At 38.4% G+C, this 20,572-nt stretch overlaps 1 protein-coding gene across 2 annotated transcripts in view; it reads left to right on the forward strand.

The window, feature by feature from the left end:
• FTCDNL1 (formiminotransferase cyclodeaminase N-terminal like) overlaps positions 1-20,572 on the forward strand; it is a 73,784-nt gene that overhangs the window by 36,189 nt on the left and 17,023 nt on the right. The window contains exon 6 of one of the 2 annotated variants that reach the window (XM_072961522.1): positions 11,925-11,943. The exons of the other annotated variant lie outside the window; for it this stretch is intronic. Within the exon in view, the coding sequence (XP_072817623.1) occupies positions 11,925-11,943 (19 nt within the window). The remainder of the gene's footprint in view (positions 1-11,924; positions 11,944-20,572) is intronic. 2 annotated transcript variants of the gene reach the window in all.

Genomic DNA, 20,572 nt, shown 5'->3' on the forward strand with positions numbered 1-20,572 from the left:
CACTGAGAGCAATCTCTTAGAATGCTCCTTCAAGGTGCAAGGAAGGGTCCTAGTGAACGCGGCTCTGGTTGAACTCAGCCTGACGTTGGATTACTCTGCCACTTCTTTTGAGCTTTTTGCAGCATTTGGAGGTAAACTGGTTTGTTGTGAATTAAGGTGAGAGCCAGAGACCTTAAACATTGGATGAATTTCTCTTTCTAAATGTGTAGCGTGCACACAGTCCAGCTATTGTCTGTCAGCTCCACACTGACCCTTCCCTATGCTTCTTTATGCCACTGGGACTCTGCATAGCGCATTTCTTCCTTGCCAGCTGGTTCCCCACTAGGCTCTGCATATCTGGGGAGAGGGGTGGGGAAACTTCAGGGCCGAAGGAGAAGAGGGGCTTCCTCTTTCCTGTTCCTTCCTGTTTCTGGCAGCCCCATGATGGCAGTGGCTCTTGACCCGATGGTGGCTCTTGGTTTCAGGCTCCAGCTTTTTGTTGCTGACGCTTTCAGAACTAGCCTCACTGTGTCCCTCAGAAGCACCAGCAGCGGCTGAGCCCCGGCTCTGCAAGGCCTCTCCGCTGAGCTTGGAGGCTCCGAGAACCCCACCTCCCCGCTTTGTTCCCCCAGCCCCGGGCAGGCGGCGTGCTCCTAGCAGTTATTTATAACCCTGCGTACCGCGTTCTTTCCGTGCTCTTTTGGTTCTCCAGCAACTGTTGACCAAATTTTCACATTATTTCTTTTGAAATGCTTAGTGTGGTTTCTGTCTTCCTGACTGGGTCCTGTCAGAAATAAACCTATCAACAGACCAAATGGATGGGAGGGAGAATAAGGCAGAAAATAGTCAGTGTGAGTATGTAGTTCCTAATGAAAACAGCTTGTTGGCGATTACTCGCCTTTTGTGCTCGTTCACGTTGTGTTCTCTTGACCTCATCGTTTTCTCATTGTCACATTCTGTGTTCCCTTTGACAGTCGTGCTTTTTTGGCTAATAGGGAGTCTGAGTGTTGAGCTGGGGTAAGGATGGGAAACGTCACAGTAAAGTGTAAGACGGAGTTTTCCAGCTGAAGGTCTTTCATGTAGTAGTTTATTCCACCATTAAAAATGTAGACTAATGTAATTTCAAAGTTAAAGTCTTTTCAGTCTTTTAATAGTTGCATTTCTTTCCTTTTGTAGCCGTCTTCCCCTGCCAGGTAGATGATGCTTTTGCACTGGGGGGTAGGCGCCCAGCCAGACGTCTTTTCTAAACTTTCTATGTATCATGCTATTAACTTGTTCTTAGGAAACCCCATCTGCAGCCAGTCACTGTTTCCTAACTTCTTAGGTACCTTCATGAAGTCCAACTGCTTTGGGAAAAGCAATATTATTACTGATGTAGTCTAGCAATGACCAATTGTTATAAAACTAAGCTGTATCTAGCAAATGTAAAGAATTTTTGGTATTTGGTAAGTATTATTTTCTATTTACCCTAAAATTGTGTTTCATAGTTCATCTTCCATCATGATATCCACTCCACTACTTCACAAGGATAAGGGAAGATGAAATAGGAAGATATAGGAAAGAAGTCTTCAGCAAAGCCTTAGCATCATTAATTGTGATTATCTGTCATTGAATTCCAACTTAGTGTCAAGTACTATTATGTGATTTTCACAGCAAACCTTTAGAGTAGGTGACTGTAAAGAAATAAAATTCCCCAAGTTCTTATTAGCCCACTAGGTCAACCAAGAGCCTCTTCCCACCATATCCCATATTCTGCAGGGTTATACCATTGCTCTAACCCTAAACAGCACCCTTGGACCCACATCCTCAGGACTTCAGGACTCTTCCAGGCCTGGTTAGTTTTTGCCTCTAGTTTCTTGCAGTCTGGTTAGAAATTATATATCCAGTTCGTTGAACCTCTCCTTCCATGGCAGTTCCCTAGGATGGCCCACCTCAGAATCCTGAAACTTCTCCTAGACCTTAGACCGCTCTCCGCTCTCTGCTCTCCAATACTTCTGTACTCTTTCCTCATTTAAAACTTCTTCCAGATCTGTCTTTTACACAAGTATAGTATACTGAATTCCTGCCCACTTCTTTCTTCCTGTGCCTGGAAGATCCATCGGCATCTAGTTTCATAGCTTCCTCCCCATGTCTGTCAGGGCCTCCTCTGCAGGACTGATCCTGTGCTGCTAAGCACAACCCTGCCTCCCCAAGTGAGGAAGTGGAGGATGAATCCCCACGTTCCCAGGTTTCTCCCAGATGGGTTTCCCCAGATTGAGCCACAAAACTTGCTTCAATTAATTGGGAGATTTTTAGAATCGCTCCCACTGTCCTGAAAGAGCCAAAATGGCCATAGAGCTCAGAATGGTTCCCATCAGTGTTCAAGTCAGGGAGGAAAATTGCCACCAGATGGCGCCAGAACTGCAGCTAGGACCGGGGTGAATTTGGATTGTGTAAGCAATAGCTCAGAGCTCCTCCTGGCTGTCTGACGGTAGAGAGGCACTTGGGTCATTTGTTCTGCTGTGGATTCGCGTCCCCACATGTCATGCAGCTATTCTGCTTGAGCTTGATACATCGAGGCATGACAGGGTTTTACTGATCTCTTGTTTGTCTCGCTGGCTAGACTGTGAAGTCTCAGAGGACAAGGCTTCGTTCACAAGCATTTACTGAGCACCTAGTATATTTTAGCAGGGCAGATTCACTGTGATGCTAGTGAAACTCAAGCTGCAGGTGCTGTCACTTGCATCAAGCCCTCAGGAGGCCTGGAATGGGCCCTGGTAATCCATTCATAGGGCTGTACGATTTTGTAAAACTTGCAAACATAAGATATTTTGGCCACAATTTGTTGAAACTGCTGTCTTTTCCCAATTATACTTCTTCATCAAACTGCCCCTCATGACAGGTGGTATTGGCGTGGCCAGGGTCGGCCTTGTGGGCTGGCGGCCTGCGCACAGCACAGGGTCCTGTGCTTGTTCCGTTCTCTGCTGTGCCTGCACTTCTGAATAATATTTTATTTGCACTGGGCCCCACAAATTATGTAGCTGGTCCTGGGAGTGGCCAAGGGCATTTTTGGACCCAGTTAAAGGGGAAGTTGAGTTGGGGATAATTAGGATTTAGTGCAATATATTTATGTGGTTCATAGTCACTTCCATGCGCAGTGAAGTTACTGCCAACTCTGCCAGTGGGGGAATGGTTTCCAGGAAGAGTCCTCTCCCCCTGTAATGGCTCACTCGGTGTTGTGACACACAGAGCAGGGCCAGAGGGTTGTCACAAATGAATGTGTCCTCTGGTGCCCAGCACCAGAAATGCGTAAGTTGTGGAGGAAAAAAACAAGAAGCTGAGGCTCAGAGAGGTTGGAGAGCTGGTGAGTTGCCAGACCAGGTTTCCATTTATGTCTGTCCTTTCTAAAGCCCACGCTTTTTACCCGTTGCTCTCTAGTTTCTGGAGCGATGAGTCATTTCCCAGGAAAGGTCTTCTAAGACCTCCAGGTTAGGTTGTGGGCTCCATAATGCCTGTCCTTTCTTTCAAAGCCACTTCACAGTGGTTTAATTGCTAAAGTAAATGTCATCATTATGCTCCCCCCTCCATGGAGGAAGCTGTTTTATTCACCGCATGTAGAGTCAGTGAATTAGATCCTTTAGCTCTCATTTTCAGAGGTACCTTCAGAGGCTTCTTGCTTCAAACTCTCTCTCAATTTTCCTCCTCTCCCCACCCCAGGTGGAGGAGGGGTCTGGGAACCACAAAACGTTAGGCTCAGAGTTAACACTGGGGAGTATTAGGGTGGTGGAGCTGGTAATGGAGAGATGTTATCACTTATTCATTCTCACCTTCATATGGCTGCCTGGGACCCATTCTAGGTACCAGGCACCCATTTCCAAGGGGTGGGGGTACTGGCCACATGCCATAAATGTATCTGTTTCATGGTTTTATATGCTCGTAAACTGAGGCATCTTAAAATGGGGGAACACCTGTATCCAATTTTCCCTGGAATGTACAACTGAGTTCTCTTGTACTCCTCATTTCAGATGAGGTTTTCTGGATGACACCATCTGGGAAATGTCACTTTGATTAAAGTAAATATGCGGCACAGTTAACACTGGGAGCCTATGTGAATTTCCCTAAGTAGCCACATCTTACAGAAGCAGAAAGCAGCCGGCCCTTTGGGTTGGGAGAACTTAAGAGTGTTGCATTCCACGCTTTGGTGTCAGCCGAATGGCAGTGTGTGGCCGACTGAGCTCTGAAGGGTTTTGTGTATTTTTCTTTTCTTACCATTGGGCTTTTTTTTTCCTTTTTCAGTTTATTTTGACACTAAGAAAAAAATATATAAAAATAAAAAACTGAGCTTTGTGATTGCCAAGTTTTTCTTCCAAACTAAGAAAAGAAACCAGTTGTTGAAAAATATGATGAATGGCATCCTTTGTTTTATTTTCAGTGCAGCACATGAGGGCACTGCTGTTGGAATGAGGCCAAATTCCCCAGGCAGAGGGGAACATTAGGCTCAAAGGAGACCTAGTGATTTTGTGCGGAGGGGGTCAGGTTGCTGTGATAGGATTTCCTCTCAGCTCTCGCTGACATCTCTTTGCTTTCTCACATGCTCACCCCTCCTATCTTTCAGTCATTCTTTGTGTTTTCAGCACTTGCTACTGACGAGGATGTTGTCTGTTTTTAAGGAAACGCCATTGGTACAATGTGAGTCTTTCAGCCTTCAAGTTGTGGTTTTCACAACTTCCACAGCTACTGACTTATTTGACTGTGGGATCCTGTATGGTTGAGGGCAATAGTCAGTTGTTAATGTGTAAGCAAACCCTGTGATCATTAGCATTACTCCTCCTTTATTGTTGTCTTGTCACCAAGTGGTTTGGGAGAGCCAGGGGACAGAGTCTGAGTTCTTTGCAAGTCATCCTCAGAGCAGTCCCCTTTGAATCTCTCTCTGCCACCCTCCCACATGCTGGAATTAAGGGGGAGGGCTGGGTAGAGAGGATCATGCTTTATCCTCAAGGAAGCAAGGGATATGGCTCAGATGCCTTCCAAGCATCCACATGTTTCCTAAGAAATCAAATCTAAAATTACTCCGTGGGTTTGGGTAAACCCTAACTCAGCAGAACCTGTAGCATTTCCCCACTTGAGACGCCCCCTCTGAGAACTGCACGCCCCCGGGCTGGCATAAATTAACTCATCTGTTGTAAATTTCGTTTGCAAGGGTGTCTTCCTCGCTGGAATGTGAGCTCTTTGGGGACACAGACTGTTTTATCCACCTTGATAATACCAGTGCCTGGCGTGAGAAAATCTTTGTTGAATAAATTAATGTACAAATAACTGATTTCAGAGCACTGATAGAGGATCAGAACCAGTCAATTCTTCAGGCATACGTGGTTTAATCACTCATCAGTAGACTTGAGGTTTTATTGCATGAAGTTGAGTTACATTAAGGAGGTACTTTTAAGGGAAGAGACCAATTGGAAATTCTGGGGAATAGAAAGCTTGGCTCAGCTTATATGTTCTGGGGAAACAGGGCAGAGACACCAAAATTCTTCATGAAGACAGGCAATAAAGTGACTCCAGAATGCAGACACCTGACTCTAACTTCTCGTGGAAGCGTCAGCAGAGGGCAAAGCAGTAGTTTGAGTACCTCACACCTCTTCCTGTTGCCATTGCTCTTAAATTCAGACTGTCTACCAAATGCCCCATGATCTACTTGTACACTCTTTAAGCAAAAATGGTGCCAGGTTCTGTTCTGTGGCTACCAGATTGGAGCTTTTTCCCTCCCAGCTTCATTCAGTTAATTGAGCTGTGCTGGAAGGTTCAGTAATTTATTCTATGGAGTCTTTCTGTGCAAACACTGCAGGCTGAGGGAAAGAGACTCAGCTGAATCTCTCAAACACTTGAAATGCAGAATTCATGTTTTGGAAAACACCAGTGAGTCAGTGTCCTTAAATGTCATCAATGAAAGACAGTCTCCATCATCAGCTTTTCATTAACTGAGCTCAGAGTTGCCTCTTTTTATTGCTTTTTACATGTTTACAGTGTCTCATTCTTTCCTTGATTCTGGATTTTCACACCATATGGCCACATCTTTAAGTCATTTTTCAGCTGCTCTATTAAATAGTAAAATGAGATTCAGAACAGATTTCTTTGATTTTAAAATAGCATTTTGGGTGTGTGACTTTTTTGGGTAAATAAAAAAAGAATTAAAGCGCTCAAAAGCATGAAATTTCAGGTATTCCTACCCAGACAGTGGAAGATGGAGCTTTTTACTGACTAAGAATAAATATATGTTTATCTCGTGGAATTTCACCTGCAGTATAAATTGATTCATTCATCCCACATATTGAAATCATTTCTACTTCAATAAGACTTAGCTTCTACTACTGCTAATGAACATAGATTGAAAATGAAATTGAAAGTTTATCTTTTATAACTATTCAATACCACATTTCTCATTAGAAATGATTGCTACAGCTTATGAGCAAACATACTACTTATCAATAATGCTCTATTGCTATAATTGTGGTTGTGATTCTAATATTTAATAAAATAAAATGTAAGATTTGTTAATGTTTTACTTTTTTTCTGGAAAATATAATGTCAGTTTCTTGAGAAGCTGCAAAGGAGAGAGTGTTACTGTTCACTTTTAGATCCCCAGTGTAGAGTTGATCCAAGAGAACTTAAGGCATTGAGCCCTACAATTTAGTACAGTTTACTTTTGAAAGAATTAGACATGTAAAGGCTATTAAATATTTACGGCTTGTTTTCTGAGCCAGAAAGGGCATTTTGGAGTAGGCTGATTGGTTTTGTTTTGTTTTTTAAAGAATAGCACTTAAAAAAAAGAAAATCGCTGCATAAACAAATTTTATAATATGAGTAAATTTGCCATTGATCCGGACTTTAGCAGCAGGGACTGTGTCAATCACAATTAATCAGCTTGTGGGTATGTGAGCTGAAATCTTCAACCATCCATTAAAATCTGGATATTGACTTAAAAAATGACTGATCTAGAGTTGATTGTTTAAAGTTAAAACCAGGCGCACTCAACATCCAGAAGGTCAATAGTGTCTTAATTGTAATCCAATGGAGTCAATTTTAAGTCATATACAATTTAAGTGGTATACAGAATACAAATTTAAGTAGTATACAGTTCACATATTTTGACTCAGATGATGAAACTGTTTGCTAGAGAACGATGCTTCAGTTGAGGATAAGTCTATTGATTACTTTTGATATTTTAAAATTTCATTATTTAATATGATACATAGGAAGGTAGCAATTTGGAGTAACCATTCTAAATAATTCCCGTAAAATTCTGCTTTTCTGAGTTATTTGGTATATTGTTTTTATTGCCACCGTGACCAACTTAAACAAAATTTTTAAATGATGGTAATGAAAAAGTAAAAAATTGTTTTTAGACCTGTTTAAAATGTTACTGTCACTTCCATGAGTTCTGTTGTATCTTTTTCATAACATAAATCTCTGGAAGATATAGAAGATATCTCCCAACATGTCATGTACCATTTGTAGAACATAAAGATTGTCTTTAATAACTAAAATTCAGAGAGCTGCATGTTTTCCACAAAGCAAAAATCACCACGTCTCAGCATTTACTAAGCACCTAAAAGTTATTAGTGGTAGAAAATTATATAGACACAGTGCTAAAAGCTTGAAATGAAGAGATGGCACTTACTCAAACAAGTAAAAGAAGGATGAATGATGATGTGCTGTAGAGAGATCAGAGGGACAAGCATTCCCACACTCCACATTGTCATTTTCAGCCTGAAGGTGAACACAAAGATCCCCTCCTTGAAGGGGATTTGGAAGAGGTGCCAGTGTTCTGGTATCTCCAGGTCATTTCCTGGCAGGAGACAGCTTATTTTTCTTAGAAAAGTATTTATTCGGTTAACTATTTATCAAGGACCTACTGTATATCAGGCAGTGTTCTAGGAGATAGAGTTGTGAATGAGACAAGGTCCCTGCCCTCAGGGAGCTTGCTTTCTAATGAGAGTCTGCAAATAAACACATAAATAGAAAAACCGTCAGCTGATGCTAAGTACTGCACAGAAATAAAAAGCAGAATAAGGAGGATGTGGGGATCTAGGGCATGTTTGCATTTTTGTAAGGGGGTCAGAGAAGGTCGCATTGATAAGATGCCCTCTGAGCAGAGACAGGCAGAAAGAACAGAGTGGACTGGTAAGGAAGAAAGGCAAGGCAGTAGGACAGCTCTACTAAACCAGGCAAAACCCTCCTCTCTAGTTACCTTGTAGTCAGCCATCATGTGTGACATGGCATCACAAGTGGGGAGGAGACAACTTACAAGAGTAAAGAGGTCAAAGAGTCCCTAATTGTCCAGTAAATACCATCCTAGAAAAATAATTTTGTCATCTACTATTTATTGAATGCCTTGTACGGCAGGCATTGGGTTGGACATTTTGCAACGGTCCAAGTCAAAATTTTTATGATATCCTTTTCTCTGGTAAGAAAACTGATGCTTAACTGAGGTTAAGTGGCTCGCTCAGGCTCACGTAGCTTTGAATGGTGGAACCAGCACGTGACCTCGGGTCAGTCAGACTCCCAAGTCGCTACCTGTATGTAATGCCGTTGCCTCCCCAAGAAGGTAAAATGCCCGGGAACATGGCCACATGAATGGATTATTGAAATAGCTCCAAAATGTGACAAATATTAAAGTTCTTAACTGAGCAAAAAAGGCTGAATTGTCTCCTGAGAAAAGTCAATAGCAAATGGCGACCAACTTCCGTTCAGCTTCATTAAAGGCCCTGAGATTGTCCACCACAGAGAAATGGAAGTGTGGCTATTATCTTGTAAATTGGGACTCTCTGGGACCCTGATCCACATAATCCATGATTTCTTTCTCCTCTCAAGTGGGAAATACTTGCTTTGGCCATAAAGCTTTTTTATTTTTAAATTAGGTATTAGGTATGCTGGTTCTTCCATGCAGATATACCCAGCTCACTCTTACGAGTAAAAACCACCCGGTTCCTTTAAGCAGACTTGGAAATACATTAAAAATTTGCCAGCTCCCACCTTTTCTACCAGTCTGTCCTCAAATAGATAATATTATTAATAAGATCAATATCCACTACTATTCATCTGGATATATATATATATATATATATTTTTAGGGCATCTGTATTTTCAATGATGAAATTTAGGGATTCCTATCCATCTAAGACACATCAGCCAGGGTACTAATTTCATCTGAACATCAGTGTATGGAAAGGCGATCTTAACAGTAATTAGAGATACACATACTGCTCTTTATGTTGCTCCTTTCTGTAAGGTTTTGGTCCTACACTTTAAAATAACCTTGCAGAGAAAAAAAAATGATAGCGAAGTGTACATATAATGAGTATCTGTTAAAATAATAGCTCTGGAAAAAACTGAAGTTTAATGCAACACAGGAATTTTCTCTACTTCTTTTGCAGATTTACATTACAGCTGGTTTTAGGTCTTGGCCCAAGTGGCTGTGAGTTCTTGATGTCAATGCCATATGTTTGGGGGAAATATCACTCCAATAGCCATGTAGACCCTCTCTTCATTCATGTGTGCTATGCATTTATTTTAATACTGGATTCTGCGTTTTTCAAGTGAAAAGGTATAGATCAAAAATTGTCTTAGAGTTTTAACTATCTTTGTAATCAAATCGTGGTTAGCTTTGTAGAATGGATAAGATTTTGTGGTAAAGATTCACCAGGGCAAAATGTCCCCATTTTGTATACATGTATAAATGCATTCCACCAAACTTCAAAATACTTTTATTCCCTCTGTGTTGTCTAGTTTGTTTTTGGTAATTTTATTATTTTTAAAATTAATGATGAAAATTCATATATGTTTTATGTTTCTGTCAATAGCTTCTCAAGTAAATATCCCCCTCTCCAATCTATTCCCAGGCAATTTGCAGAAACCCTCAGAGGGTTTCTATGCAAGACCAGTCAAGAATTATGCCTTGGGTTATTTGTCCTTTATTCCTGTCTCACCTAATTTATTATTATTTTTCAGCCTTGTTATGTATCTAAGGGAATTTTGGGCAGAGAGATACTTGCAGGCAGTTGGAGATGCTAATTTCATATGTACAAGTACGGCAGTTAGGAATAAGGGCTGTCTCTAGTAGGAGGAAGGAGCTCTAGTCGTCTTGTAGGGAGATGAAGGAAGGCTCATTTCATCGCTTTCCCAGGGTCTACTCTGGCCATTGTGTGGCCAGAAGCATTTTGAAGTCATTGTGTTTGTGTGTGTGCTTCTGAATCCATCCATTAAATACAAATCAAAAATTTATAAATTTATAACATATTTGAGAATACAATGAGAATCTGGAGAGAGAGAAAAAAGATGTGTTCCTTAATCTAATCAGAATTGATTAAATTACATGTGCTTGGTACCAGGATATTTGAAAATTTAAAGAATAGTCCTCATAGTTTCTGTCTAGGGTCTAGCTCTGGATACAAAGTATGCCCATATGGAGTGATTAGAGAGCAATTTGAAGCAGCGTAAGGACACAAGAGGGAGATAAATGTCTACATGGGGTCTGTAGAGATAAGAAATCATCAGAGAGAGACACGGTCAGTTTTTCAGAAAACACAAATTACTGAAAAGGGTGAGACTATTAAAGAATGAGATAACATGATCAAGACCAAAATGGGAAATAAGCCATACCTAAATGAACAAATGTGTGCAGTCAACACTGAAGGTCTAGGAAGTCCCTGGCCTCAGTTTTTGCCCTCAAGGAGCTCATAGCCAAGTGGGGAGAAGAATATGTAAGCCACCTGTTAAAGCACCAGTAAGTGAATGTAGACAATGAGAGTAAAAATCTTGTTCTGCTAGAGGGAGTCTGGGCAGGCTTCTCGAAGGAGGAGGTAAATAAAATTTGAAGACTAAGGCAGGGACTTTCAACAAAAGGAATAGCAGGTTTAGTTGGATAGAAGTCTGATCTATGGTGGGAAACAATATTCCATGTACTTTAAAATCTAGTATCAGTTACCTCAAAATTTAACAAAAGACCAGCTACTTTGTGAGACCTTGTTGCACAATTGCTTTAGGACTTCATATTTCTGAAAAATTCTTCAAGTATAATACAGAAATTATAATTTTCCCCAAATTCCATCTTCCATTGTGTTTAGGTTTTTTTCTTTATAACAAAATTTACAGTAAAGTATTTTTTTTACACACAAAATTGTAAGGAGAAAAAAGACAAAATTTAGCAGAAAACACTCCACATTATTTATATATATTATTATCTTGTAAAGGGAATAATGTAGTTCATTCTTTTAGTACCGCCAGGAAAATTAACTCACATAAGTGATGTGATTTTTAAAGCCTGGTAGCTTATACAAATAATAGCATATTGTTTATACAAATAAGTACCTATGCATACCTGTATGTATATATATGTTTGAAAAGGACACCTTATGTTTGCATGTAGCCTCTCTCATCACCTTGTACTGCAGCATCAAAATTTTTTCTTTATACTATTAGTCCTTTGGAAAATACAGTCATCAAAGTAAACAAAAATAGATGGCCCTGACTGTATAATATTATATGGATTTAACATAAATTTCACATTATGTACAATGACACTATTAAATGTGTTAATACAACACATAAAATGACCAATTCTCTTTAAATTTTAATGTTTAGCATATTTGTTTTGATTGTACATGTGGGAGCTGTGAGAACAGCTCTGCAAAAATACTTTGCAAGTTACCATAGTGACTAAATTGTAGTGCTTTATGGTGTTGTCCTTCCCCTGGGTCTTAATTCGGTTGCATGTTTTTTCAATCACAATCTAATAGGTGACGTTTAGATTTTCCTATTCAAAAAAAAATTTGTATACACACATATAGATTTATAACTTTACGTAAATGTATAATTTGATTATGTTACACACTCTTAAAACCCCCCTTTTTCTCTTTCTCTTCTTGCTGGTCCCATATCCCACTTCTCTTCTTCCTTCCCCATCCCAGTAAGCTACATTAACAAATGGTAAGTATCCTTTCATTTTTTCCCTCTGTTTTCATACAATTATACACAGACCTACATATGCACTTAGAAAAATAAAGCAGGTTTTCATGGAAATCCTTCCAAATTAATTGATATACAGTAATTCCTATTTATTCCTTTTAATGACTACTTACTTTATTACTTTAATGGCTACCTATTGTGAATGGGCCATAATTTATTTTTTATCCTATAAATACTCTTTTTTTAAAATTGAAGTATAGTTGATTTACAATGTTGTGTTAGTTCCTGGTGTACAGCATAGTGATTCAATTATACCTACATATATATGTTCTTTTTCATATCCTTTTTCATTATAGGTTATTGCAAGTTATCAAACGTAGTTCCCTGAGCTATACAGTAGGAACTTTTTGTTTATCTACTCTTTTATAGTAGTTTGTATCTGCTAATCCCAAACTCCTAATTTAGCTCTACCCTCCTTTCTCCTTTGGTAACAGTAAGTTTGTTTTCTATGTCTGTGAGAGTCTGTTTTAGAAATAAATTCATTTGGATCACTTTTTTAGATTCCCCATATAAGTGATATCATATGATATTAGTCTTTGTTTGATGTACTTCACTTAGTATGATAATTTCTAGATCCATTCATGTTGCTGCAAATGACATTATTTTACTCTTTGTTACGGCCAAATAGTATTCCACTGTATGAATATACCACATCTTCTTTATCCAGTTATCTGTTGATGGATATTTAGGTTGCTTCCATGTCTTGGCTATTGTAAATAGTGCTGCTATGAACATTGAGATGCATGTATCTTGTTGAATTCAAGTTTTCTCCTGATACATGTCCAGGAGTGGGATTGCTGGATCATATGGTAAGTCTATTTTTTAGTTTTTTAAGGACTCTCCATGCTGTTTCCATAGTGGCTACACCGATTTACATGCCCACCAGCAGCGTAGGAGGGTACCCTTTTCACCACACCCTCTCCAACATTTATTGTGGACTTTTTGATGGTGGCCACTCTGACTGATGTGATGTGATAACTCATTGTAGTTTTGATTTGCAGTTCTCTGATAATTAGTGATACTGAGCATCTTTTCATGTACATATTGGGCCATAATTTATCTAACCATTTCATTTCTACTTTTTCTACTATGAATAACAACAATAAACATCATTATATATTTGTCCTCACTTACTGGTGGTGTTTTTATTTATATGGGATAGATTCCAAGAAATTGGGATTACAGGGTCAAGGAATATATTATGGATTTTAAATTTTCTAAATTTATAGAAGTTACCATGTTACTTTCCAAAAGGACTGTAATACATTACATTTATACCTTGCACTATTTGTGAGTATCTTTTTCCTGTGTCCCTATCAGCAGCGTGCTATAATTCTCTTTAGTTTTTGCTGCTCTGATATGTGTAAAGTAAAGTTTTATTGTTACTTTAATTTGCATTTTCCTATTAGTGAATTTATTGGTTGACAATTTGACAATAAGTGAAAAGAATATATTTATTGAAAAGATTGAAAAGAATATATTGAAACATTGTATCTATTTAAGAACTGCCTATTCATATCTGCACCCATTTATTAGATTCTACTTTTTTAAAAAAATCAGATTGTGAGATATCTTTGTATATTAGAAATACACCCCTTTGTATACCATCTCGATGCAAATATGTTTTTTCTATAGCTATTGTTTCTCTCTTGCCTTTCAGGTTTTTTATGTTATACGTTAAGTTTTAATTTTTTTTTTTACATAGCCCCTCAAAAATATTTTAAGATAAGATTATCAAATTCCTTTCCCACCTCCCCAAAACAAAATCCTGTTGAAATTCTGATTGAAGTAACATTACATTTATATAATGGACATTTTTATTAAATTAAGTATTCTCAACCAAGAACCTGGTATGTCCTTCCACCAGCCAGATTTTATTTGACATCTTCCAGTAGTGTTATGGTCCTCTTCATACAGGTCCTGTATCTTTCTTGGAAAATTTATCCTACGTATTTTATTGCTGTTAGTGTAAATATATTTATCATTTCTAGAAAAGATGTTGATATTTAGATATCTTGCCAATTTTTTTCATTCTAAAGTTTTTTTTTTAACTTTGCAATCTTCATAGGCTTCTTGGTCATGATTCATATTACCAACAAAAAATACATAATTTTGTATCTTCTTTTCTAACTTTTATGTCAGATGTTTTATTTTCTTCAAAAACCCCCAAGACAGTATTAAATAATAATTAAAGTATTAAATAATAATGAAGATGCTAAGTTCCTAATTTTAATTAAGGTACTTATAACGTTTGCCCATTTAGGATTAATATATACTCGTGAGTTTTAATAGTTACTCTGTTGCAGGTTGTTTTCTTCTATTGCTGTTATTCTTAGTGTTTTTATAATTGGAGATGACTGCTGAATCATACCAAATAACATTTTGGCATTTATTAATATTTTTAATTTTTCTTTTTAAATATGTGAATATAAGGAATTATGTGATAGATTTCCTGCCACTAAACCACTTTGCATTCCTTGAATAAACTGCCCTTAGTTGTATTAACTACTCCATTGGCACATTGATTCTATTTTTGCTAATATTATGTTTAGAATTTTACCTATATTCATAGTGAAATAGATCTATAGTTTCTTTTCTGTGTTATCATCTTTAATAATTTTTGATAATAAAGTTATGCTCTTTTATGAAGTAAATTTGAGAGCTTTTCATCCTTTGCTTCAGCCTGGGTGCTTCAGCCTGGAGTAATTTTAATATGTTTGCAACTTTAATTGTTTAAAGTTTGGATAAAAGTATATTGCCCTGTTGACTTTTTTCAAAATAATAGCTCTCTCTGTGGTAATTACCATATTTCAGTTTTTAGTTCTTTGGTCGATTTTGGTGATTTATATTCAGTTAGGAAATCATTTCCTCTGGATTTTCAAATTTATTTTTTATGAAGTTACATATAGTATTCTCATAATTTTTAATCTCTTTTCTATCTGTAGTTAAAGTGCATCCTGTTTCACTTTTCTTGTATCTCTCCTTTATGTGTCATCAGGCTTTTGAGTCTTTTTCTTTTAATAACTTTATAGGTCTTTTCAAAGAATGAATATTTTATGATATATTTATTCTCTCCATTTTTTTGTTCTGTTGTATTAATTTTATTTCTTGTCATTATTGATTCTTGCTTCCTAATGTCCTTAGGTTTATTTTGTGGTTATTTTCCAGTTTTTTGAAAGGGAGCACTTAATTCTTTTATTTTTAACCTTTTTGTCTGTAAAAACAAATAACTTAAGGCTATAAATTTTCCTCTGCAAAGGATCTTGCTGTAGCTCATAAGTTTTACTATCTAAACAGTTCTCAGTTTCTTTTTACTTCGTCTTTGGGGTTTATTTAAATTTTATTTAAAAGAGTATGTTTAGATTTCCAAGTTGCTAAGATGATTCTGGTCATCTTTTTATTATTTACTTTTAATTTTATTACATTGTGATCATAGAATATGCCATTAAAATTTCTGCTTAAAACAATCCTTTTCTCTAGAATCCCTTCCTTTCTCTTCCTTTCAGCTCTTCTGTTCTCTTTACCTTTTTATAATGTTTTAACTATTATTTTTTAATTCAGAAATCAAATTCCTTGCATGGAATAAAAATATGCAATGCTTACAATTCCATTTTTGCATTTAGTGGTAGTAACACTATCACCACAGGGATATAAAACTAAGTTATGTCCTTGGAAAACTGAAGTATTCATATATGTTTGTATAATTTACATTTTATTTTATTAAATGTGAAAATATTAAAATTGGCTATCTGTGACTATGTACTGTGTTTTATTCAATCTATGATCCATTGGCTCTAGGTTGTATCATTATTATTATTATTATTATTATTATTATTATTATTATTATTATTATTTTGCCATTAAGAAAGGAAAATTTGCCAGTTGGATAGCTCAAAGACTCAATGCTTCTCAGCATTTAGAATTTTAATCTTATACTTAAAGATTGCTTTTTGACTTCTTTAGACATAGATTTTTAATCACATATTACTCTTGCAGATAAAATTAAATGTATAAGTGAAATAAATTAGATGAAGTATTCCCTAAACTTCTTCACATTCACAGTCTGACTTTCCTGAGTCACTTTCAAATTGTAGTCATTGATAGTTATACTTTTTTTCCCACAAAATACCCTCTGTAATAATACCCTCTGTAATATTAAGATGCAAAATATTTTAAAAGAATGCTTCACTATTGTCTCTGAGATTTTCTCCCAAGCCTCTGACACCAGTTCTAGAAGTTTTGATAAACGTGTGTGGTAAATATTGAATCCTGTTGTACACCTGAGGCTAATATGTTATGTCAACTGTATCTCAATTTAAAAAAAAAATAAGGTTGCAGATGGAATTGGGTTGCCAGTCCACCAACCTTAGAAATACTGAGATTATCCTTGATTATTCATGCGTGTCCTGCCTAAGCACAAAGATTCTTAAATGCAGAAGAGGGAGGCAGAATAGAAAGTGCGAGTCGTGCCGTCAGAAGAACTTGACCAGCCGTTGCTGGCTTGGAAGGTGTAGGAAGAAGCCCCTGAGCCAAGGAAAGAAAGCAGCCTCTCAAGGCTGGGAAAAGAAAGGAAATCCCGCAGAGCATCCCTAAAGGAACTCAGCCCTCCCAGTACCTTGATTTTAGCCCAGGGAGACCCATTTCAGACTTCTGAACCCCCAGATTGTAAGATAAAACATTTGTATTGTTTTAAGGCACTATGTTTGTGGATTTGTTCAGCAGCAGTAGAAGACTAATACAATGTGCGAGCGATACTACTATTTCATGAATGACACCTGACAGCAATTTGAAGACATACCTTTATTTCAGAGACATTAAAGTGTGAAAAAAATATGTACCTTGAAACTGATGAAATATGGTAAATTTATATTAAATAGGTGTCACAGGAAGGGTCCTCTTAGAAATTGTGACTGTGGACTTGGTCTTGTAATAGTCAGAATCCAGTTAGACACCATTTTAATGTCTAAAGTAATTGTGTCACTGCCATAAGAAAAATATGGAAGGAAGTGGGAGTCCAGCAAGTTCAAAGGCCTTTGGGACTAGGTGGGGGAGATATGTAAATACCTTAAGAGGCAAAAAAAAAAAAAAAAAAAGGTAAGTGAATCAAGTGATATAGCAACTGGGACATGGGCTAAGGGTAACCCTCTTTTAAAGTTCTGGAGCCCCCATTATATACTGTAGAGAAGTCTGGAGGCAGCCTATTGTCCCAGACAAGAGTTGGGACAATGTTCACACCTGTGGTCATTGTAATTTTGTAACACAAAATTGTTTCAGACACTATGATTCCGTTGGTTACTAAGAAGCATTAAATCCAGTCATGTGAATTGCTGCCAAAAATAACTAAAATTTTATAAAAATGTAATTTGAAATAATATCTACAGGTTATCAGTAAAAAGTACTACAACTTAATCTGTAAGGTTTCTAATGATATATAATAATTCAGATCACTCACATTTCAGATCTGTGAAAATACTCAAGAATATGCCCTAACCAAACAGTGAACGAAGCAGGATAGATAACTCGTTAGGAAAGAGGAAAGAGCAAACAGTGGCGAGCAACAAATCTTGCCACTTCGTTTTCTAGTTGGGAAATCCTAATTTTTAGCTTCAGATGAATAGTGTTAAGTACTCTTATTATTATTATTTTTGTTCAAATGAATATCAAACTTCTCCAGCATTTCTAGGTAACTGGGCATGTGTTTTAACTGTTTTCTGGCTACAATCCCCTCTTCAATGGTGGTGTGGACGCTGTTTTGAACAACTCAGATCTCAGATCCCCCTTTCCAGATACCCTCAGTTCCCAGCTTCTGGGATCGGTGGTTGTTGAGAGCTCGTGGATGAGTTTCGCCCAGGAATTGCCCCTAGACAAAGGGAGATGCCTAGCCCAAGGCACACTTCCCCCATGGAAAGAACCTCCATCACAACTATCTGATGTGACATACAGAGCCCCAGTCTCCTTGCCTCCATCTCAGCAACTCTGAGGAAGGTTCCCAGCTCCCACAGCCCTAGTTGGTTGGCTGAGGCCTCTGTTGCAGTTACATTGCCTTTAAACCCCCTCTGCCTCGTCCTCTTCCTTTACCCCTGACAGGTATCCCCAGTAAACCTCTAGCATGTGAAACCCAGAGTCTCAGAGTTTGTTTCCCAAGCAACACAATCCACAGGGGGGCCTTTGGAGCTGAATCCCAGGCCACTGGTTGGCAGGGAGGACCTCCATCACTGGTGTTAGATGGAGTACCGGTAGCCCCTGGCGTACAGTTTTGGTGTAATTCATAAACTTACCTGGTGGTGAGCAGGGAAGTTATACGTGCTGACCAGAATGTACTGGTGGAGGAGTATCTCAGGCATTTGACAGTAGTAATTATAAGGATTTTGAAATCAGATTGCTGTTGCTGAGAACCATTGATGCATTGGAGCAAAGCAGTTTTGACGGTAGTTACTCACCAAGTGGGCCTACTTGGAAGCCTATGATGACACTCCCATCTCCTGTAACTGGAAGACAGAAACGGCTAACGGTCAGATCCTGAACTTAATTATAAGAGCAATGGAGCATCAACCCAGATTTAATTCTCAACCCTGAGTTCAGGGCCCCAACTGAGAAACAGTGGGACCCTGAGACTTGGAATGGGGACTTTGTGGGACGATGCACTTGGAAATCATGAATCCCTAAATTCATCTGAACTCTTCAGGCCTGCAGAGGTGGCCCAGTCCTCCCTATCAGAGGCTGGCATTCCCTTTTTTGGCAAAGTCTTCTTTTTTGCAGCACAATATGCACCTCACTCAGAATATACCCTGCCTAGTTACAGGCTAGCAGACCCATAACTCAGTGACTCACAGTGTAACTTGGCTAGAGAAGTGCTCGCCCTGCTAAGGGAAGAGAGGAATTGTACCGAGGAGGTGCCACAGGACCCAGTTAACATGTTTGGGCAGTTGTTGCGCTAACATGTAGCAGAGCCCAAGGGTTCCAGCATCTGTTTGGTCCAAGAGAGACACACAGATTGGAATTATGAGCATGGATGTGGGCAATGGATGGATTTTCTCTACGAAATGATTATACCAGGCCTAGATAATTGGCAAGAACACTTATATTTTCCAGTAAATTTGGGAAGTTTAGCTTCCTTGGCATACCAAGTAACTCTTCTAGAATATGTTTCACTTCAACTTTATAGATCTAGTCTTGAAATTTTATTTGAGCAAGCATTAATAAAGTCTTCGGCTCAGATGATTTAGCTAACTTACAAAAAATATTTCACTCTCTAATTCACTATGATTTGAATATAGCAGGAGAGATTTCAATTGGCTCTCTCTTTACTCAAATTAAGGTGAGCAGTGCCTTGTTAAATCTTTGTTCTGCTGTCAATCTTTGTACTTACACATTTGGAGAGGTGCCTTTTAAGACTGAGCAAAGGTTTCAATTGTTATCTGATGGAAAAGTCCATGAGCAAGTGCTCTTTCTTGGCAAAAAGGTCCTTGTGCTGATTACTTGATACTCATGTCCATTGATAGAGGCTTCCCTGAGCCATTATAAATGCGCTTCATAGATCATTGCAGTCAGTAGAAATTGTTTGCCTGTCATAGGAATTTGCAATTACACTGGGATGTCATCATTTCAGGAAACTATAAAGCAATGAACATGTTTACTTTCAGCCACAAAGGAAAAAAATATCCTGAGAACCAGATTTTCTTGGCAGTTTGAAGCATTTATTAGAAAATCTGTAATTTCTTTTTGTAATCCCACACTCAGTGGGCATCCCCTTTAATGGAGATATGTCAAGCTTGGAGAATTATATGGTACATTCTGAACTTGCCTTGCTGGGAAAATAAGACTCATGACTTAATTTATAGGCTTGTTGAGTTCACCATCCTCCTGGCTCCCTGGAAGGGGGAATTAAAGTCTCATGATGGCTTAAAGGGATCTGTAGTGCTCTCAGGTGCCTTTAGACACTCGGAATGGAGGGCGCTGAATTTTGACACTGGTATTTCACTCTTAGTAACGTGCAGTGCCGAAAGGTGCTCTGCAAAGTTAGAGACTCTGTGGGAACTTTCTGGGTAACCCAGTGGGTGGAGAGTGTCTCTGTTTTTCTACATTTCTACTGTGTTCTCAATTTTTTCTTCCTTTTCACCTAGAAACATACTGGCTCCTAGGTGGTCCCTTCTTCAAATGTGCTCCCAATATGGAGGGAGCAAGAATCATTCATGTGTTAGGGAGATAAGGACTATCGCCTCCTAGACCTGGACACGCACCCGCTGGCCACATTCCAGTTGCTGGCTGTGATGTCCTGGGTCCCTCTCCACTGTGCATGCTGGTGACTTCACATGAACTTGCAGGTATCTGCAGTTTTCATCCAGTAGGCTTTGTACCTACTTTGGCTAATATTTCTTCTTGGTTCACTAGTTCTATCAGTATATTTTCTTATCCATTAAACTGAGTAAAATCTGCATACCCTTTTATAACAGAGTCTGACTCCGTTTTTTGACCTCTGGTTGCTGACATCTTTTAAGCCTCAACTCTCCTTCTCCATCTTGCACCCCACATCTAGACATCCATGATAAGGAAGTCTGGATGCTTTAGTGCTGGAGGGCAGTTCGAAACA

The sequence above is a fragment of the Vicugna pacos genome, chromosome 5, assembly GCF_048564905.1.
Source record: "Vicugna pacos chromosome 5, VicPac4, whole genome shotgun sequence".
In the NCBI taxonomy this organism is placed as follows: Eukaryota; Metazoa; Chordata; class Mammalia; order Artiodactyla; family Camelidae; genus Vicugna; species Vicugna pacos.